Below are 16,952 nucleotides of genomic sequence, written 5' to 3'. Positions count from 1 at the left end.
CATCCATCCACCCATCCACCCATCCATCCATCCACCCACCACCCACCCACCCATCCATCCATCCATCCACCCATCACCCACCCACCCATCCATCCATCCAACCTACCATCCACCATTCATGCACCCTCCCCACTTCCTCCCTCTCTCCCCCCTTCCTGCCATCCATCCATCTGTTCATCTGTTCATTCAACCCACCCTCTTTGCCTTAAGGAAGGGAAAACCGAGGTGTCCCACTGCAGCCCTGTAATGCTGTCACTGACCACCCCCCACCCTGAGAAGTGGGTAATAACCTCCCACTCAATGGGGCTTGGTCTCAGACTCATGGTCCCTGAAACCCACACCTAAGGGCCTCTGGTCACACTGACAGGTCCCCAGGGACAGGTCTGCCTCTCTCACTGTCTGTAGGGGCTCAGGCCCCTCAAGTAACTGCCCACATCATAAGTCTCCCTTTTGCCTCCATACTGCCCTCCACTGGGCACCTGACCCACCTTCAGATTTCAGCCAATGCCTGGGCCCAGGAGGAGCCAATCACCTCATCCCCCCAAGTGACCCTGTGTGGTGACCCCCATCCCAGCACAGACACCACTGCCTTCCCCGTGAGGCTCCCTCCCCACTGCACCAAGCTCACCGGGGCAGAGCCCACCTACCCTGAGCCTCATAAGGACACAGCAGCCCCAGCTCCACCCCACAGGCCAGCCCCTGAGGTGTCTGCAGACCCTCTGCCCACAGACAGGAGGGTGAGGTTACCCACCTTGCCTTTCTTGGGAGGCTCGATCTTGGTCAGCGCCTCCTTGGTGTGGGCCTCCAGAAGGTCCAGGTTGGGGATGGTGGGCGAGGCTGCCCCCCTGCACTTCTTCCCTTTCTTCTTGCCCCCATCCTTGAGCTTCAGTGGTTTGGGGGGCTTTGGGGGTTTGGGGGGCTTGGGGGGCTTGGGAACTTTGGATGGCTTGGGCATCTTCACGGTTTTGGGAGTCTTTTTTTTGGATACTTTCTCCAGGAAGGACCGAGGAGGGCTGGCCTCAATAGGGGATGGGGGCTCCTCTTTCTCCCGGTCCCCAAAACAGACTTCATCTGAGGAGATGGCCGGGGTCACTTCAGGTCGGGCGGCCTTGGAGGCATTCTAGGGAAAGGAGAAGGAGAGGTGGCCAACTGCCTCCTGCCAGGAGGGCCTCAGCCCAGGCTGTGGGAGACACTCCAGCAGAAAGGACCTCTGCCTACACCGTCATACAACACATCCGTCTACACCACCCATGGGACATACTGACATCTATCCTACAGCATTGTGTGACATGCTCACATCTGTCTACACCGTCGTGTGACACACATCTGTTTACACCATCATGTAACACATCCGTCTACACCACCCATGGGACATGCTGACATCCATCCTAGAGCATCGTGTGACACACTCACATCTGCCTACAGCATTGTGTGACACAGTCACATCTGTCTACACCGTCATGTGACACACATCTGTCTACACCAACATAAAATACGTGTGATACGCTCAAATCTGTCTACACCACTGTGTGACATACTCACATCCTACAGCATCGTGTGACACGCTCACATCTGTCTACACTGTGTGACACATTCACATCCTATACCATCATGTAACATGCTCACATCTGTCTACACCATCGTGTGACACACTCACATTTGTCTATACCAACATACAACACATCCATCTACACCACCCATGGGACATGCTGACATCCACAGCATCATGTGACATGCTCACATCTGCCTATACCATTCTGTGACACACATTTGTCCTACAGCAACCATGCAACATGCTCACATCCATCTACACCACTGTGTGACACATTCATCTACAGTACCCATGTGACAAGGTGCCATTCGTCTACACCATCAGCCATTTGACCCCTCTATCTCCTTGGTGGGGACTGCCATCCTACCCCATGGCACGGAGAGGCTGGGGCAGTCCAAGTTCACACTAGCAGGGTCTCCGACGGCTGGAATTTTCCGCCCTCCAGACCCCTCCCCACCCACTTGGGGAGCTCCGGCCAGGAGGCCACAGGCAGCCACAGGTGCCGCGGAGTCCCCATCATGCCAATGACCCTGCCTCAGAGGGCTGGGGGGAGGAGCCATCTCAGACACGGCTGACCCTGGTCAACAGCCGTGGGGAGGGCCAGGGCCAGGCAGGCAGAGGGTTCCCCGGCCAGGGCTGGTGGCCCCCCGGGTCAGTCCTACCTCGCTGAGGCGGATCTCTTTGGCGAGGTCTTTGATGAGCTGGGAAGGTTTGAAGTGCTCTGGGAGCTCGTCCTCATGCTCTGCCAAAGCCTGAAGGGCAGCACACGCAGGGCTGGCAGTCAGCTGCCCAAGCCGGGCGCCGACATCCACCCGTCCAGGCCACACTGCCCCACCCCCTTCCCACCCAGAGGGTCCCCGAGGCAGAGGCCTGACTGCCGAGGATCCTGCTTCACCCACACTGTCCCTCCAAGTCATCTCCTGCCTACCAGCCCAGCACCCCGGCAGCCCGGACAGGCACGGGGCAAGGGCTGACACAGGCAAGGACTGGCTCCCCGAGCAAGTCAGCCCCCAGCCAGACTCATAAGACGGCTCTGCCACCACCCATCTCCACAGGGTCCCAGAGAAGACGAGGTGTCCGAGGCCACCACCAGCTGGGCAGCGGATGCAGGCCATCCCTCCTTCCTAGGCACCAGGCCGCTATCCCTGGACACGTGGCTGAGGTGAGGTGGGAGGGGTACCAGACACGGTTCCAGGCCGTTGAGGCCGGAGATGTGGCTGTAGGACAGCCCTGGGAGGGTACCAGACAGTGCTGCTGGGGAGGCATGGGGGGCACTGGGCATACTGTCGGGGGTACCTTGGGGGGTAAAATGCCATATGCTGCTACAGGGGGCACAATGGGGGGACACACTGGAAAGGGAGGCCCACATCAGAGAGTGAAGCCCACTTCGGAGCTGATGCCTAGGCTGTGGCCAGGGAGGCCAAGAGGCTCTTCCCATCTCCCATCCTGAGTCCAACCCTGCCCCTGCCCCTCAGGTGCACTCAGCGCCATCTCCACCACCCACCCTCCCCCTACAGACTCTCCAGGCCCCCCGGCCCCCAGCCCTCAGGCCAGAAACTGCTTCCAGCACCCCCACCCTGCTACAGGTGGGCAAGGGGCACCCAGCAAAGGAAGGACCAGCACTGGGGAGGCCTCCCCACCAGCCACGCTCCCCTCTGCTCAGGGACAACCTGGCCCACTTCCCTACCTGCTTCTTCGTCCATGATCTAAAAGCACCATTGAGAATTTTAGCTCCTTGGACTAAATGGGGAGGCAGCTGCTTCCCAGACTTGTGAGAACCTGGCGGGAGGTAGAGGGGCTGGGTCAGGAGAGTGTGTGCCGCCTGCAGGCGACCTCACATGGTGGGCAGGGGCGGGGTCAGGGCTGGACCTCCACCCACTGCCACCTGCCCAACTGCCAACGGTCCATCTTGGAACCTCGGGGGACCTGTCCAAGATGCCCTGCAAGGGGCAGGACCGGCCCTCCCACCATCCACCCACAGGGCCTGTCCCCTCCGCCTGTCCCCCGGCCCACCTTAGTGAGGGGCCGCAGGTGTACCCACACCTCATGCGGCCTCTGCCCAGCAGTGGTAGCTGGGACTCCCACTGTGGCCACGGGGACAAGCACCGCCTCTTGAGACGCCCTTGGGGGCTGGGCAAGCCCTGCAGAGAAGGGACCAAGTGCCCCCCTTCTGGCCGGGGAGCTCACTGCAGAGGCAGAGCCGCCGGACCTCTGAGCCACCAGGGGACTGGCTGCTACTCTGGGCCGCTGACGGAGGAGCAGACCCGGCTGGTCAGCGGTCATCCCATCAGGCCATCCCCAGGGTCTGGCTCTGCCCACACTGCCCCATCCCACCTCCCTGCCACGAGCCCCCAGGGCAGCCCCCATGGGCTCACTCCTAGGCACACCCTCTGCCAGGGAGAAACTCGGGGATCTGAATTTGGGGATGGACAAATTTCACTGAAACCTGACCAGGCAAGATCGAGATCTCTCTCTTTAGCTTTCCCATCTCAAGCAAGAGTCAATGTACAAAGGGCTCCGGATGAGGTGGCTTCAGCCTGCGGGGGGAATGCAGCCTGGCCGATGGGAGCTGGGCACTGACCACGAAAGCCAGGGGTGGAGGGCAGGGATATGCCACAGGGGTCCCTCAGCTGCAAGCCCAGAGCCAGGCAGACCCCCAGGCCTCTCGACATCCGGAATGAGCCCCATCAGCAGTCACATGAGGCTCTGCATGCCAGGCCCCGGGAACACACATCCCAGCGTTCTTTCCAAAACATCAACAGCCCCACGGGATGCCATCCAGCCTCACGCTGCCCCGCAGAGCTCAGCCCGCCCCAGGGTCTGGCCGCCCGGCTGCATGAAAGCATAGCTATTACCCACACCCACATCCCCGAGCCCCACATGCAAACCAGACACCTGGAGCCACCATCAGAGACGCCAACCTGCACACCCGTACCTTTGAACGCCTCCAGCAGATGCTTCCCCATGTACCAGCAGGCTGTTTCAAAGTTGGGAAACTGAGTCAGGCTGCCCAGTTTCAACCTCCTTTCCACTTCATATGCTCTGGAAACCATAGCAAACAATTGTCCAGGGCACTCAGCACCGAGCAAGTGACACTAAGGGTGAGCCCATGTCACAGCCAGGACAAGGCCACACCAAGGCTGTGCCACTCTGCCCCCTGACCCTGCATGGTTGGGTGGAACAGGGGACCACATCGGAATGACTGCCCTGCGGCCAGTGCCCAGGAAGAGGCCTTTCAACTCACCCCACACCCTCCAAGGGCCACAGAGGCTGTCCAGGAACCAGGTCACCCAGGGGCCCTGGCAGGACCACAGACAAGGCTAATGGCATGCCCAGAACTCAGGGGGGTGCCACCACACTGGCCTGGCAGCAGGGACCCCGGCTGGGTGGGACCGGGGCAGGTGTGGCCCTACCTCATCTGCATCTCCACGCTCAGGCTGTGGAGGAAATGTCCCGCGAAGGCCAGGCAGTCCACAGGTGTGAGCGTAGCGTAAATCCAGCCTGGCGAGGCAGGGACGTGGCTAGCCCTTCAGCGCGCTCTCAGGCCGGGCTCGCAGCCGCTGCCTGCCCTGACCCCAGCCGCATGAGCTCGGCATCTTCCAGCCTGCCCTGGTGCCCCCTTCCACCCTGGCTGGCTGCCCGCACACACCCTTCCCGCCACGTGATGGGTGGCCGGGCCCTCCCGGTAGGAGAGCCTGTGTCCACGTTGGCATTCCTGCCTGGCACCAATCCAGGAACTGAAGAAACCGGCCCCGCCTGCCCCAGGTCGGGCTGCCCAGCACCCCCAACCCCCACACGGAGGGTGAGGGGCCGAGGCCGAGCTGCCACAACCCAGGAGAGTGCGCGCACCCCTAGATCGTCCTCAGACACAAGCCTCGGCCAGGAGCCCACTCCCCGGATGCTGTGGTCGCGGCAGAGCAGGAGGCCCCCAGGGCAAGGGCAAAGGTGGGGAGCCTGGCAGTTACGATGGGGCACAGGACGGGGTGCTCACCCGAGGGGATGAAGAGCGTCTGGCCCTGCTTGAGGGTGCACTTGTAACATCTATCCACCTGGTCAGCAAAGAACATCTCGCTGTGGTTCGCGGCCGACTGCCAGCGCTCGTAGAGGGAGATATTGGCTGAAGCCGGCTTGATGAGATAGAAGATCTTCTCCCCCTGCCAACGAGAGGCCATAACCCGGCACGCTGGGGGGCACCGAGCCCACCACGACCCGGCACGCTGGGGGAGGGGGGACAGAGCCCACCACACCCCACGGACCCTGAGGATCCTGGCGGGAACACCGTCCCCTCCCTGAAAGGTGGCGCCACGTGGGCCTTGCAATGCGTAGTCTGTGAACTGGGACAAGTGAGCCATGCGGCGGCAAAGCCAGGAGCCACTGTCAGGAAAGCTCCGCTCCTGGGGGCCCTGGGGTCTGGGCCGCCCCGCCCTGTAGGTTCCAGGGCGGGATCATGAGCTGAGCTGCCCATCCCACGTCGGGCTCAGGCAGGTGTGGGGAGACCCTGGTGGTCTCCTTCCAATCCCCTTGTTCATCTGTCTTCACACCTCCCTGCCCCCCTGGCAGGAGCCTTCAGCCCTGCCCCCGCTGCTGGGCAGGCCCCTCTTCCAGGAAGTCCTCCCAGCACTGCGCGCCTCTCTTTGGGCACGCACACTGCTGAGCCCTGGGACCCGCTCCAGCGGGCCACCGTTAGCTGCTCCATGAGCCTCCCCCTCCGCAGAGACACGCGACACGCAGCCCCCCGCTGCCTCCCGAGGGCCGGACACCACGTCCCTCCCCACCGGGCCCGCGGGGCCCGCAGGCGGCCTTGCGCACGGAGACGGCTGCGCCTACCTTGAGCACGTGGTACCAGGCAGAGGCACCGCCCGAGTCGATGCGGAAGTCGGTGTAGCTGTCCTTCACACAGATGAGGCAGTACTTGGTCACCTTGGGCTTGGCCAGCAGCGCGTCCTCAGGCCAGCAGTTCTCCACCCACGACAGCTTCTTGACGATGTCAGGCGGCTCCACGAAACCGGACATCCTGGGGCAGACGCGCGGGAGGGGCACCAGTGGCGGGTGTCTGCCAGGCCGCCCGGCCAGGAGGGGGCTCCGAGACCGCATCCCTCCTCACGCGCCACGTCTCTCACCTATCCGTCCACCCTGGGCCACGCGGCACCACCCCCGTCCCACAGACAAGCAAACTAAGGTTCATGGGGGAAGAAGATGCCCAGCTGCCGGGCGCGGCCGCGCCAAGATCGAACACCAGTCTCTCCCGGGGAACTGGGGACAGCCCTTTCCCGCAGAACCAGAAGGGACTGTGCGGGCTGGCCCGGGAGGGTGCTGCCGGGCACGGTGAGGCAGGCAGCAAATGGCGCGTCTCACACACAGCCCAGGCGCTCCTGGGCATCGCTTGGAGAAAAGCAGCTGCTTTCCACAGCAGGCCACGGGGGCTGGTGGTCACCGTCAAGCCAGCGGACTCCTTTCCAAGGTAGACATGGAAAGGCAAAGGTGGCCTTTCTGATGAAATGTCACCGTCCTGACTAAAATGCACGGGGCTGCATCACCGTCGCGCAGTGACAGCCCGGTGTCCTCGATGCCGCGGGTGGGGCAGAACCGCACAGCTCTGCACCAAAGGCCATGCCCACAGGACGAGACAGTCACGGACCACACGCCCAGCCCTGCCACCCTGACCTCAGTGACATTTAACTCCCCGGCATGTCCCCAGCTGGTGTCCCTCTCTGTTCCCCAGCGCCCTCCTCAACCAGCCCAGGCCCCTGGTGGCCCCAGACCCTCCACGGCCACAGGAGAGGGGCCCAGCCCTACAGCCCCGGGGCCATCTGCACACCACACACCAGGGCTTCCCAACATGGCCACAAATGCCCTTCTTTCCCTGCTTGACGGCTCCTCGGGTGCAAAGCCAGCCCCTTCTCCTGCCGCCAAGACCAGCTGCTCCGTGCATTCTCCCAGGGTGGACGGGCAGTGTCCCAAGGCCCCCAGACACCTGAGGCCACCGTGGGTGACGTGCAGAGGTAACCATGTATGTCCACATAACAGACAGCAGGCACATCACTCTCCATCTGTCACAGCAGGTGCCTCTGGGGTCAGGGGACGTGTGAGTCAGTGCAGGATCCCCAAGGCCGCAAACCCTGAGACCCCCACAGATGGCCCGTGGGGTCAGGCCCAGCCCTTGCAGCCCCAGCCGACGTCCCCGGGGACAGACCACACTGATTACGTGGAGGCCTCCCTCTGCCTCTCAGATGGTGTAGTCCAGAGCCCTAGCTGCTCAACGGCCCAGCAGGAAGTGTGCGTGACTCCCGTGGTCCTCGGATCGGGCCTGAGGACACCAGAGGCACACGCATTTTCTGCCAGCAAAGGGGGGGCCCCGAGAAGCCCAAGGGGAAACCCCAAGCCAAAGCACCCACTCCCCCCAGCTCAGCCACCCCGCGGCTCTCTGTGAAGACCCCAGGCTGCTCAGCAGACCAAGCTGATGGCGACATTCCTGAGTGTGCACTCTGTAGGAAAGCAACACGCCATCACAACACAGCCTGGGAAAACACCCTTCTCGTGAACTCGCAGGAGGAGGCTTTCTCCCGACACCGTAACCCATCCTATTTCCCTTTGTATCTTTGCTGCCAGGCAGCTCACACAGAACCCAGCATCCAGTTACAACATCCTGTCGGGGCTCCTGGAACAGCTCTGTACTCTGTCTCCATGAGGCTTCCAGAAACTCTTTTTCCTACCCGCCCTTCTGCACACGAGCTATCTGGCTATGTGCTGAGCTTTTCAGAAGTATGCAAGATGGAAAGGCTCCAAAAGTGAAACCATGCTTAAACTAGACCATTGTCAACAACTCAGGCCCTACGGTGCATGAGGGGCCAGCCAGAGAGCAGCAGGGATTTGACAGAGGGGCAGGAAAGGTGGGGCCACGCAGAGCCGTGGTACTCGGAGAGTAGGGGCACAGAGACTGGGGGCAGGGCCAGCCTCCGACGACACAGAAGCCTGGACTCAGGTGGGCCCCAGACAGCCACGGTGCATTATCCACGGTGCATCATGCTGGACCCTCCGCCCTGAGAAGAGCAGCAAGCTGGGCAGGCCTGGCACACGGAGCTCAGGCTGAGAAGGGGCAGGGTGGCGGGGCGGGGGGGCGTGGAGAGCAGGTGCAGAGCACGACCCTGCGGTGCTGAAGGTGTGAATTCAAGAGTGCACCTGTGGATGCAGGCACGTGGGCCAGTGGGTACGGATGTGTGCGTGTGCAGGGACATGGGAGCGTGTGCACCGTGCGTGGGTGTGGCTGTTTGCATGAGTGTGTGAGTGTGAGCTCTTTCTGGGGAGTGGGATGGGGGCCGGCTGGAGGAGGAGTCAGCATTTTGCTGCTTATTTTCTGTTTGAATTCGTCACAGTGCACAAGAAGAGAAACTGCAAGCTGGCACCGCGGGCAGCTCAAAGGCAGCTAGCGGGCGGCGGCCCCGGGGCTGGCGGGCGCTCACCTGGTGTCAGAGAACTCAAGGCTGGTGAGGTTGAGAACCCGTTTGCGGTTGGTGCTGTAGTAGTAATCCACAAACTCCTTCAGCTTCATCTTGCAGTCCTTCTGCTTGGCGACGTCTGTCACGTCCACGCTCCGCTCTGGGCCTGTGGGCAGGGCAGGGGGCAGTGAGTGGGGCAGGAGGTGCCGGGGAGGCTGCCAAGTGGGGCTGAACCCGGAGGCTCGGGCTGTGATGTCCACCTGTGCGCGCCCGCTCCCTCAGCCATGGCGAGGGTCCCGGGGCACGGGAGGCCGCTGACATGTTAGGGCTTCAGCTAGGGTGGCCATGAAGGCGAATAAAAACACAAGATGCAGGCACCCTTGAACTTAAAACAAGCAAACGACAAATATGTTGTTAGTCTGAGCACACCCCAAATAATGTTTGGGACGTGCTTATGTTTTAAAACTTAAAAAAATAAAAAAAACTACATTTCTAAGGCACCAGCTTATTCTGAAAATGGATAAGTTAAAGTAAAAACATTTTCCTTGCATTTTCTGTAGTTGATGAGGAAAAGATCTGGGTGAGAATCGCTGGTGACAGGAGGTTCCAGATAACCAAGGACCTGGCGAGGGCGAGCGTGCCCCATCTGACTCATAAGTAGCAGTGGGAGAAAGACACATAGAACTCACGGCCTCGTCCTTCCCGACAGTCCGCCGGGGCCGCGCAGACCCCAGCTGTGGACACAGAGACGCTCAGGCGGGTGGCCAGGCTCCACGGGCCCTCAGACGGGAGCGCCACCGCCTGCACCCCTGAAGGGGTCCCGCTGTCCACCTGACTGAAAATCTGAGCATCTGCCCGGGCGGTACGGGAACCACTGGGGACACAGGAGCGAGTTACGGGACACACTGGGGGCCACATACCCCATGTGGGACGTTCTAGGACCAACAACCCCGATCCCCCAACAACCTCAGGAAAGGGGAGAGGCCGAGGGGCACAAACCCCAAATGCGGTGTGTGATTCACATGGCCCGCCTGGAAGGCACGTGCCGGGCCCCCTAGGGTAACTGAGGCAGGGCTCTGGGGTGAATAATCAGCGCCATCAGTGCTGCCGAGTGCAGGCCCAGCCTTGATGGTGTTCTCATATTGTCTGTCAGAGCCATCAGCAGGAAGACACTGGCTCCCAGGTGGGGAGTGCCTGACGCCTGGCAGGCAGGCCCTAGAGTCCAGCTATCACTCCAGGGGTGCGGCCTGGCCCAGATGCTGGTCGCTTCGCTCTCCCTGCCACGGGGGGCCCTGGGCACTCTCAGGGTCTTCCCTCCTCCTGCACTGGCCACCCAGCCATCCCCATGAACGCCCCGAGCCCCAGCCACCATGAGGGCCCCAGAACGGGGCCCATCACTGCCGGGGGGAGACGGCCTCACAGATGATGCCCAAGCACACACGGGCACTGCCCTCCACCCGGAGCGGCCCCAACAAGGGCGTCCACAGTGCTAAGAGCGGCCAGGGGACACGAGGCAGGCTGGGCAGGACAGCATCAGCTGGAACTGGAGGGGTCCAGAGAGGAAGGGTCCCGGGGCGGACAAGGGAGGCCGGGCCCCAGGCTGGCCCAGGAGGGGCTGAGGGCGACACAGCACAAACCTCAGAGGAAGGGGCCCCTCACAGCTGGCAGAATGAAAGGGTCCCCAAGAGAGCCCCCATTTTGTAGCCAGAATAACTGAGGTGGGGCGGCCAGGGTCAGATGCCATTTAGTGGGACATGGGGTCTAATTACCGAAGGGAGCATGTGGTACAGGGACCAGCCGGGCCTTCGGCGAGCAGGCCACTCACCCACATAGTTCTCGACGTCGCTGACATAGAAGGTGGGGGCTGGGACCGCCAGGCCCAACCCGTCTTTCTTGGGGACGAGGATGGGCTCAGCGAAGCCGTGCTCCTCCATGTAGCCCAGCGTGAGCTGGCTGCCTGGCACGCGGACCACCACGTCTTCCGCGCTGTGGGAAAAGTGGGGGTCGGGGGTCAGGCCGGCCAGCGCCCCCGCCCTGCAGCTCTGGGATAGGCCTGGCTATGGCCGCAGGGCCGGGTCACGCAGCCCCAGCTCCTGCCATACGCCTCCCACATCCTGGGAGGAGGACTTGCCCGCGCACCGCCCCCCCCGACACGCCCGGGGCTCCCAGGGCAGCCACAGGGCACAGACAGGGACCTCAAGGTCCAGGATGGGGACACCCCGAGACCAGCCCTCCCACCGTGGCACAGAAAGGCAGAAGTGTGAGCAAGATCCCTCCCCTCCTCCCCTGCTCTGCCTGCCCACCCTGCACTCCACGGGACTCCTCCCTAGTGCTCGACATCACACTCTGCATTGGGCTGGGGTCGGGCCTGAGGACACGGCCGATGGAGACAAACCCCTCTTCGGGGGGAACCCACCCCCGAGACAAGCCGAGCAAAGGCCCCGGGGGCAGCTGTGTGCTGGGCCCTGCCGGGGGGGCCGGGGACCTTGGGGGCCCAGCTGGAACAGCACCGGTGGTGACACTGGAGACAGACTGTCATCAGAGGGGCAGGCAAGGCTGTAAGCCCACAGCTGAGAGCAGAGCTGGGGCTGGGGGGTGGTGGCAGGAGTCCGCGTCAGACCAGCCCGTCCAGGCCTGCAGGGGCAGCAGGGAGAGGCACAGGCCCTGGAGTGGGGAGAATGTGGCCGGGGTGAGTGGGGATGAGGCGCCAGGCGGCTGGGGGCCCGTCTGCCTGCTGGAGGGCTTCTGCCTCAAGCCAGGAGCACAGGGAGCCACGGGACAGCGTGCACAGGGCGACCAGAGCGGAGGTCAGTCCGGCTGCTGTGCGGACAGACAGGGGCCTGCAGCAGGAGCGGGGGCGGGGCACCACGACTGTGGGGGAGGAGGCTCGGCACGTACTGCCCCGGCCAGGGGGCGGCAGTGGGTGCGAGAGTGAAGAACGAGGGTGGCCGCATGACCCAGGGGCCGGGGCCATGGTCTGAGGCCTGGAGGAGAGCAGGCGTGTGCAGGGGGCAGCCCAGAGCTGAGCTGCACGGACGTGGGCTGAGGCAAGTGTCGGACTTGCCAACAGAGGCACCGGTGGGACAGACGGGTCTGGAGCTCAGAGGACTAGACGCTGGAGAAGGAAGCTGAGCACGGGGCAGTCCGGGAGGCCGGGGGAGCGGACGTGAACTCTGAGGGCAAAGAGACAGCAGGGACCAAACTCCCAGGGAGAGCGGTCAGCAGGAGAGGAGGCCGGGCAGACGGAGGTGTCGCAGCTCCAAGGAAAAGGGGCCGCAGGGCCACGGTCCGCCAAGAGGCCAGGGAAAGCGAGGATCGAGGCGACCCCCTGGGGCTGGAGCGCCGGTGACAGAGCACCGGGTGCGGGCCAGGCACGAGTGGCACGTGAGCCAGGAGCAGGAATGCGGTGAGCAGCAGCTCGCGCAGCCGCAGGACCATGGGGCCGGGGCAGAGTCAGCTGTGGGGGACGCCGGACAAACCCGAATCCCCTTGCCTCACACAGCCCCACGCATCAGGTAAGGACCCAGCAAAGGCAAGCACAGAACGGTCCCGCGGGGGTTGGCTGCCGTGGGAAACCACGCGCTCTGAAGGCCCCGCCTCACGGGCAGACCCACCTGCCAGAGCGCAGGTCCCAGCCCTGAGGACAACGGACAGCGGGGAAAGGGAGTGTCAGACAAACACACTGGCCACATTCATGGGGTAACGGGGAGGAAGGGGCCGAGAGCAGGGAGGGAGGAAAACAGAGCGGGCAGCGTGGAGGAGGCATGAACAGAAATTCTAGACACGAAAAACACTTCTGGAAAAATTTTAAAAACGCAACGATGCATTCAGTGGTAGCTACCTGAAAATAACGGTGAATTTGATGAAATATTTGAAAAATAATATAGAGAATGGGGAAGAAGTGCCATTAAAAAAGAAAATAGAACATTTTTCAGAACTGAGGTAAGATATGATTCCTCAAATTAAAAGAACTTACTGAGTCCTGAGTAGAATTAATAAAAACCAAATGCACATCTGGGAGCATTGTAGCATACCTGTGGTACATCAAGGACAAGGGGACAATCTTAACGTTTTCAGAGAAAAAAACAGATTTTTTATCAAGCCAAACCAACCAAAACACCAGCCACTAGACTGACAATAGACATCTCATGAGCAACAAGAGATGCCAAATGACAATAGAATACTATCTTCAAAGAATTCAAGGAAAATAACTTTTACTCTTGAAGTTTAGATCCATTTTAGAGAAATTAGAATCATTCAAGAGTAAGGATGAAACAAAAACATTTTCAAAAACAGAGATTATTTCTATAGGCCTTTACCGAACCACTAAAGGATGATAATTCAACAAGAGGGAAATCGAATCTAGAAGAAAGAAATGGGACTCGAGAAATAATGAAAAATTGTGCTGTGGATTTCACACAATCCCGATCAAAATACCCGCAGACTTCTCTGCAGAGATTGACGAGCTGAACTGGGAGTGCTGAATGGAAGCGCAAGGCACCCAGATGACCAAAACAACCTTTTTAGAAGAAGAACAAAGTTGAGGACACTTACCAATTTCAAAATTCACTCCAAAGCTACAGTAATCAAGACTGTGTGGTGCTGGCATGAGAAGAGAGAAGAGACATACGGATCAGTGGAGCAGAAGCAAGTGTCCAGAAATAAACCCAAACATCTATGGTCAACAGCTTCGCATCAAGAGCGCCAAGACAACTCAATGGAGAAAAAATAGTCATTTCAACAAACGACACATGGGAGAACTGGATGTCCACATGCAAAAGAATGAAGCGGGAGCCCTATCTCACATCACATACACAAATTAACTCAAAATGAGTTGAAGACCTAAACATAAAAGCTAGAACCATAAAAACGTTCAGAAGAAAACACAGGCATAAATCTTCATGACCTTGAATTTGGCAATGGTTTCTCAGAAGCCAAAACCATAAACAACAACAACAAAATAAATTAGACCCCATCAAAATTACAAACATTTGTGTTTCAAGGGACACCATCAAGAAAGTGGAAAGGCAACCCACAGAATGGGAGAAAGTATCTGATAAGTGACAAGTATCCAGAATATGTAAAGAACTATTACAACTCAACAATAAAAAGATAACCAATTAATTAGACAGGGTTATAGTAACTTCGAGTTGACTTCTGGTTTCAACTTCAACACGTAAAGAGCTTGGAAATGGTCACTCCTGTCCTCAAAACAAGAAAAAAGGCTGAACAAACTGAAAATCAACAAATTTTCTTAGACTCACAGAGAATTAGGGTTATAGGGCAGTCACCCCCGAAATCTGGGGCGACAGGCAAATACAGAAAATCATAACCAAGATAACCTTACCTGACGCAGAAGCTGCTGGAGGCGGTCAGTGGGAGGAATACTTAAATGGTAATTTTTTACAAAGGGCACAGGTTGAGTGCGAACTAGCTTCAGAGTTAAGAACTCATGGGGGCTCCGTCTCAGAGGAGACCCACACTTTCATGGGTTTTACCTCATGATGTCCTGGTGAGGATGTGCTCCTACTTCAGGTAGGGTTGGGGGGAAGCAACTATGTTTCTCCTCCATACCAAAAGTCTACCTTCCAAGAGAACTGACTTAACCAGGCCCTCATCTGACAGGGGGAAGGGCCAGTGGCCACCTCCAGCCCCCCTGGCTTCCTGTCTCAGGAAAGTAGAGAAAAAGCAAAGGCCAAGAAATGCTTCCAAAGGTAACAGCCCAGAGCCTCAGGCCCACTGAAGCACTGAGGTTTACTATTCAATTGTAGAACACCTCCCCTCCCCAAACCATGTAACAGATAACAGATGAGCATAATTGAGAGAGCTGCAAGACAGATTCCATCTAAGAAGGAGTTGTTAGGGAAGCCCAAAGAAACAGGAGAGGAGGGAGAAACAAGGTAACCACAAGAAGGTGATGCGTCTGGCACCTACAGCCACAGTGGACACAGCCTAGTCCCTAGTCAGGTCAACATGAAACCTCACTCTAAATGCATAAGCACCTCAGTTCATTTGACTTGATACATCATGTCCAGCTTTCAACAAAAAAGTCACAAGACATGCTAAAAGACAAGAAATCCATATTGTAAAGAAACAAAGCAAATCACCCCGTACCTGTCAGAATAGCTAAAATCAAAAAGACAAGACATAACAGGTGTTGGTGAGGATGTGGAGAAACGGGAACCCTCATGCACCGCTGGTGGGAATGCAAACTGGTGCAGCCACCGTGAACAGTATGGAGGTTCCTTAGAAAATAAGAAATAGAGATACCATATGATCCAGTAATCCCACTATTGGGTATTCACCAAAAGACAATGAAAACACTAATTCAAAAAGATACACCCCTATGTTTATAACACCATTACTCACAATACCCCAGAGATGGAAGCAGCCCAAGTGTCCATCCATACATGAATGGATAGAGAAGATGTGGTGTATATACACAATGGAATACTACTCAGCCATAAAAAAGAATTAAATCTTGGGCACCCGAGTGGCTCAGTCGTTCAGCGTCTGCCTTTGGCTCAGGTCATGATCCCAGGGTCCTGGGATCGAGCCCCACATTGGGCTCCCTGCTCCGCGGGAAGCCTGCTTCTCCCTCTCCCACGCCCCCTGCTTGTGTTCCCGCTCTTGCTGTCTCTCTGTCAAATAAATAAAATCTTAAAAAAAAGAAATGAAATCTTGCCATTTGTAATGACATACATGGAGCTAGAGAGCATTATGCTCAGTGAAATCAGTCAGAGAAAGACAAATACCATATGATTTCACTCATGTGCAATTTTTAAAAAAACAAATGAACATAGGGAGGAAAAAGCAGCGAGGCAAATCAAGAAACAGACTCTTCGGTGCAGAGAACGCACTGATGGTCACAAGAGGGGGGGTGAGTGGGGGGACATGGGGGAAAATAGGGGATAGGGCTCAAGAGTATACTTATCCTGATGAGCACCGAAGTGATGTACAGAACTGTCGAATCATGGGGCGCCTGGACGCCTCAGTCCGCTAAGCATCCGACTCTTGGTTTTGGCTCAGGTCATGATCTCTGGGTCAAGAGATCAAGCCCCGAGTCCAGCTCCAGGCTCAGCACAGAGTCTGCTTGAGATTCTCTCTCTCCCTCTGCCTCCCCCTCTGCCCCTCCCCCTGCTCATGTGCTCACTTGCTCTCTCAAATGAAATCTTCTAAAAAAATTGTTGAACCACTATCTTGTACACCTGAAACTAACATAATATTACACTGCATGTTAATTATACTACAATTAAAAAATAAATAAAAAGTTTAAAAAATACCAGAACACAGCTCAGACATAGGACAGAATTTGGAATTATTGGACGGAGAAGTTTGTAACACCGGGTCGCCTGGGTGGCTCAGTCGGTTGGGCATCTGCCTTTCGGCTCAGGTCATGATCCCAGGGTCCTGGGATCGAGCCCCGCATCGGGCTCCCTGCTCAGTGGGGAGCCTGCTTCTCCCTCTTCTGCCTCTCCCCACCACTCACGCATGTATGTGCTCTCTCTGTCTCTCAAATAAACAAAATCTTTAAAAAATAAAATAAAATAAAACTTTAAAAAAAATTATGATTAAGGGGCGCCTGGGTGGCTCCATCTTTAAGCGTCTGCCTTCAGCTCAGGTCATGGTCCCGGGGTCCTGGGATCGAGCCCCACGTCGGGCTCTCTGCTCGGCGGGAAGCCTGCTTCCCCCTCTCCCACTCCCCCTGCTTGTGTTCCCTCTCTCGCTGTGTCTCTCTCTCTCTGTCAAATAAATAAATAAAATCTTAAAAAAATTATGATTAATATGTTAGGACTGCTAGTGGGAATAGTGGACAACATGCAAGAACGGAAGGGAAATGTAAGTAGAGAAGTGGACGCTCTAAGAAACAAAAGTAAATGATAAAAATAATTGAAAATTGTAACAGACATAAAGAATGCCTTTGATGGACATGGCTAAGAAAAGAATCAGTGAGCTAGAAGTTA

The 16,952-nt window shown here is 57.9% G+C and overlaps 2 protein-coding genes across 3 annotated transcripts in view; both read right to left on the bottom strand.

Annotated features, from left to right (window-relative positions):
• Window positions 1-16,952, bottom strand: part of PTPDC1 (protein tyrosine phosphatase domain containing 1) — a gene marked incomplete in the record, with an annotated part of 669,594 nt that overhangs the window by 252,530 nt on the left and 400,112 nt on the right.
• LOC114200761 (lysine-specific demethylase PHF2) overlaps window positions 1-16,952 on the bottom strand; it is a gene marked incomplete at its 5' end in the record, with an annotated part of 41,313 nt that overhangs the window by 15,238 nt on the left and 9,123 nt on the right. For both annotated transcript variants that reach the window (XM_088018732.1, XM_028093063.2), the window contains 9 exon segments: window positions 752-1,120; window positions 2,215-2,304; window positions 3,240-3,331; window positions 4,488-4,594; window positions 4,966-5,053; window positions 5,544-5,706; window positions 6,380-6,566; window positions 9,013-9,154; window positions 10,814-10,974. In XM_088018732.1, the coding sequence (XP_087874858.1) occupies window positions 752-1,120; window positions 2,215-2,304; window positions 3,240-3,331; window positions 4,488-4,594; window positions 4,966-5,053; window positions 5,544-5,706; window positions 6,380-6,566; window positions 9,013-9,154; window positions 10,814-10,974 (1,399 nt within the window).

This window comes from Eumetopias jubatus, unplaced genomic scaffold (assembly GCF_037043125.1).
Source record: "Eumetopias jubatus isolate StellerSeaLion01/CBP00866 unplaced genomic scaffold, mEumJub1_p1.0 scaffold_15, whole genome shotgun sequence".
Lineage (NCBI taxonomy): Eukaryota > Metazoa > Chordata > Mammalia > Carnivora > Otariidae > Eumetopias > Eumetopias jubatus.
Note: the sequence above shows the minus strand (reverse complement) of the source record. Positions and strands in the feature narration are given on the sequence as shown.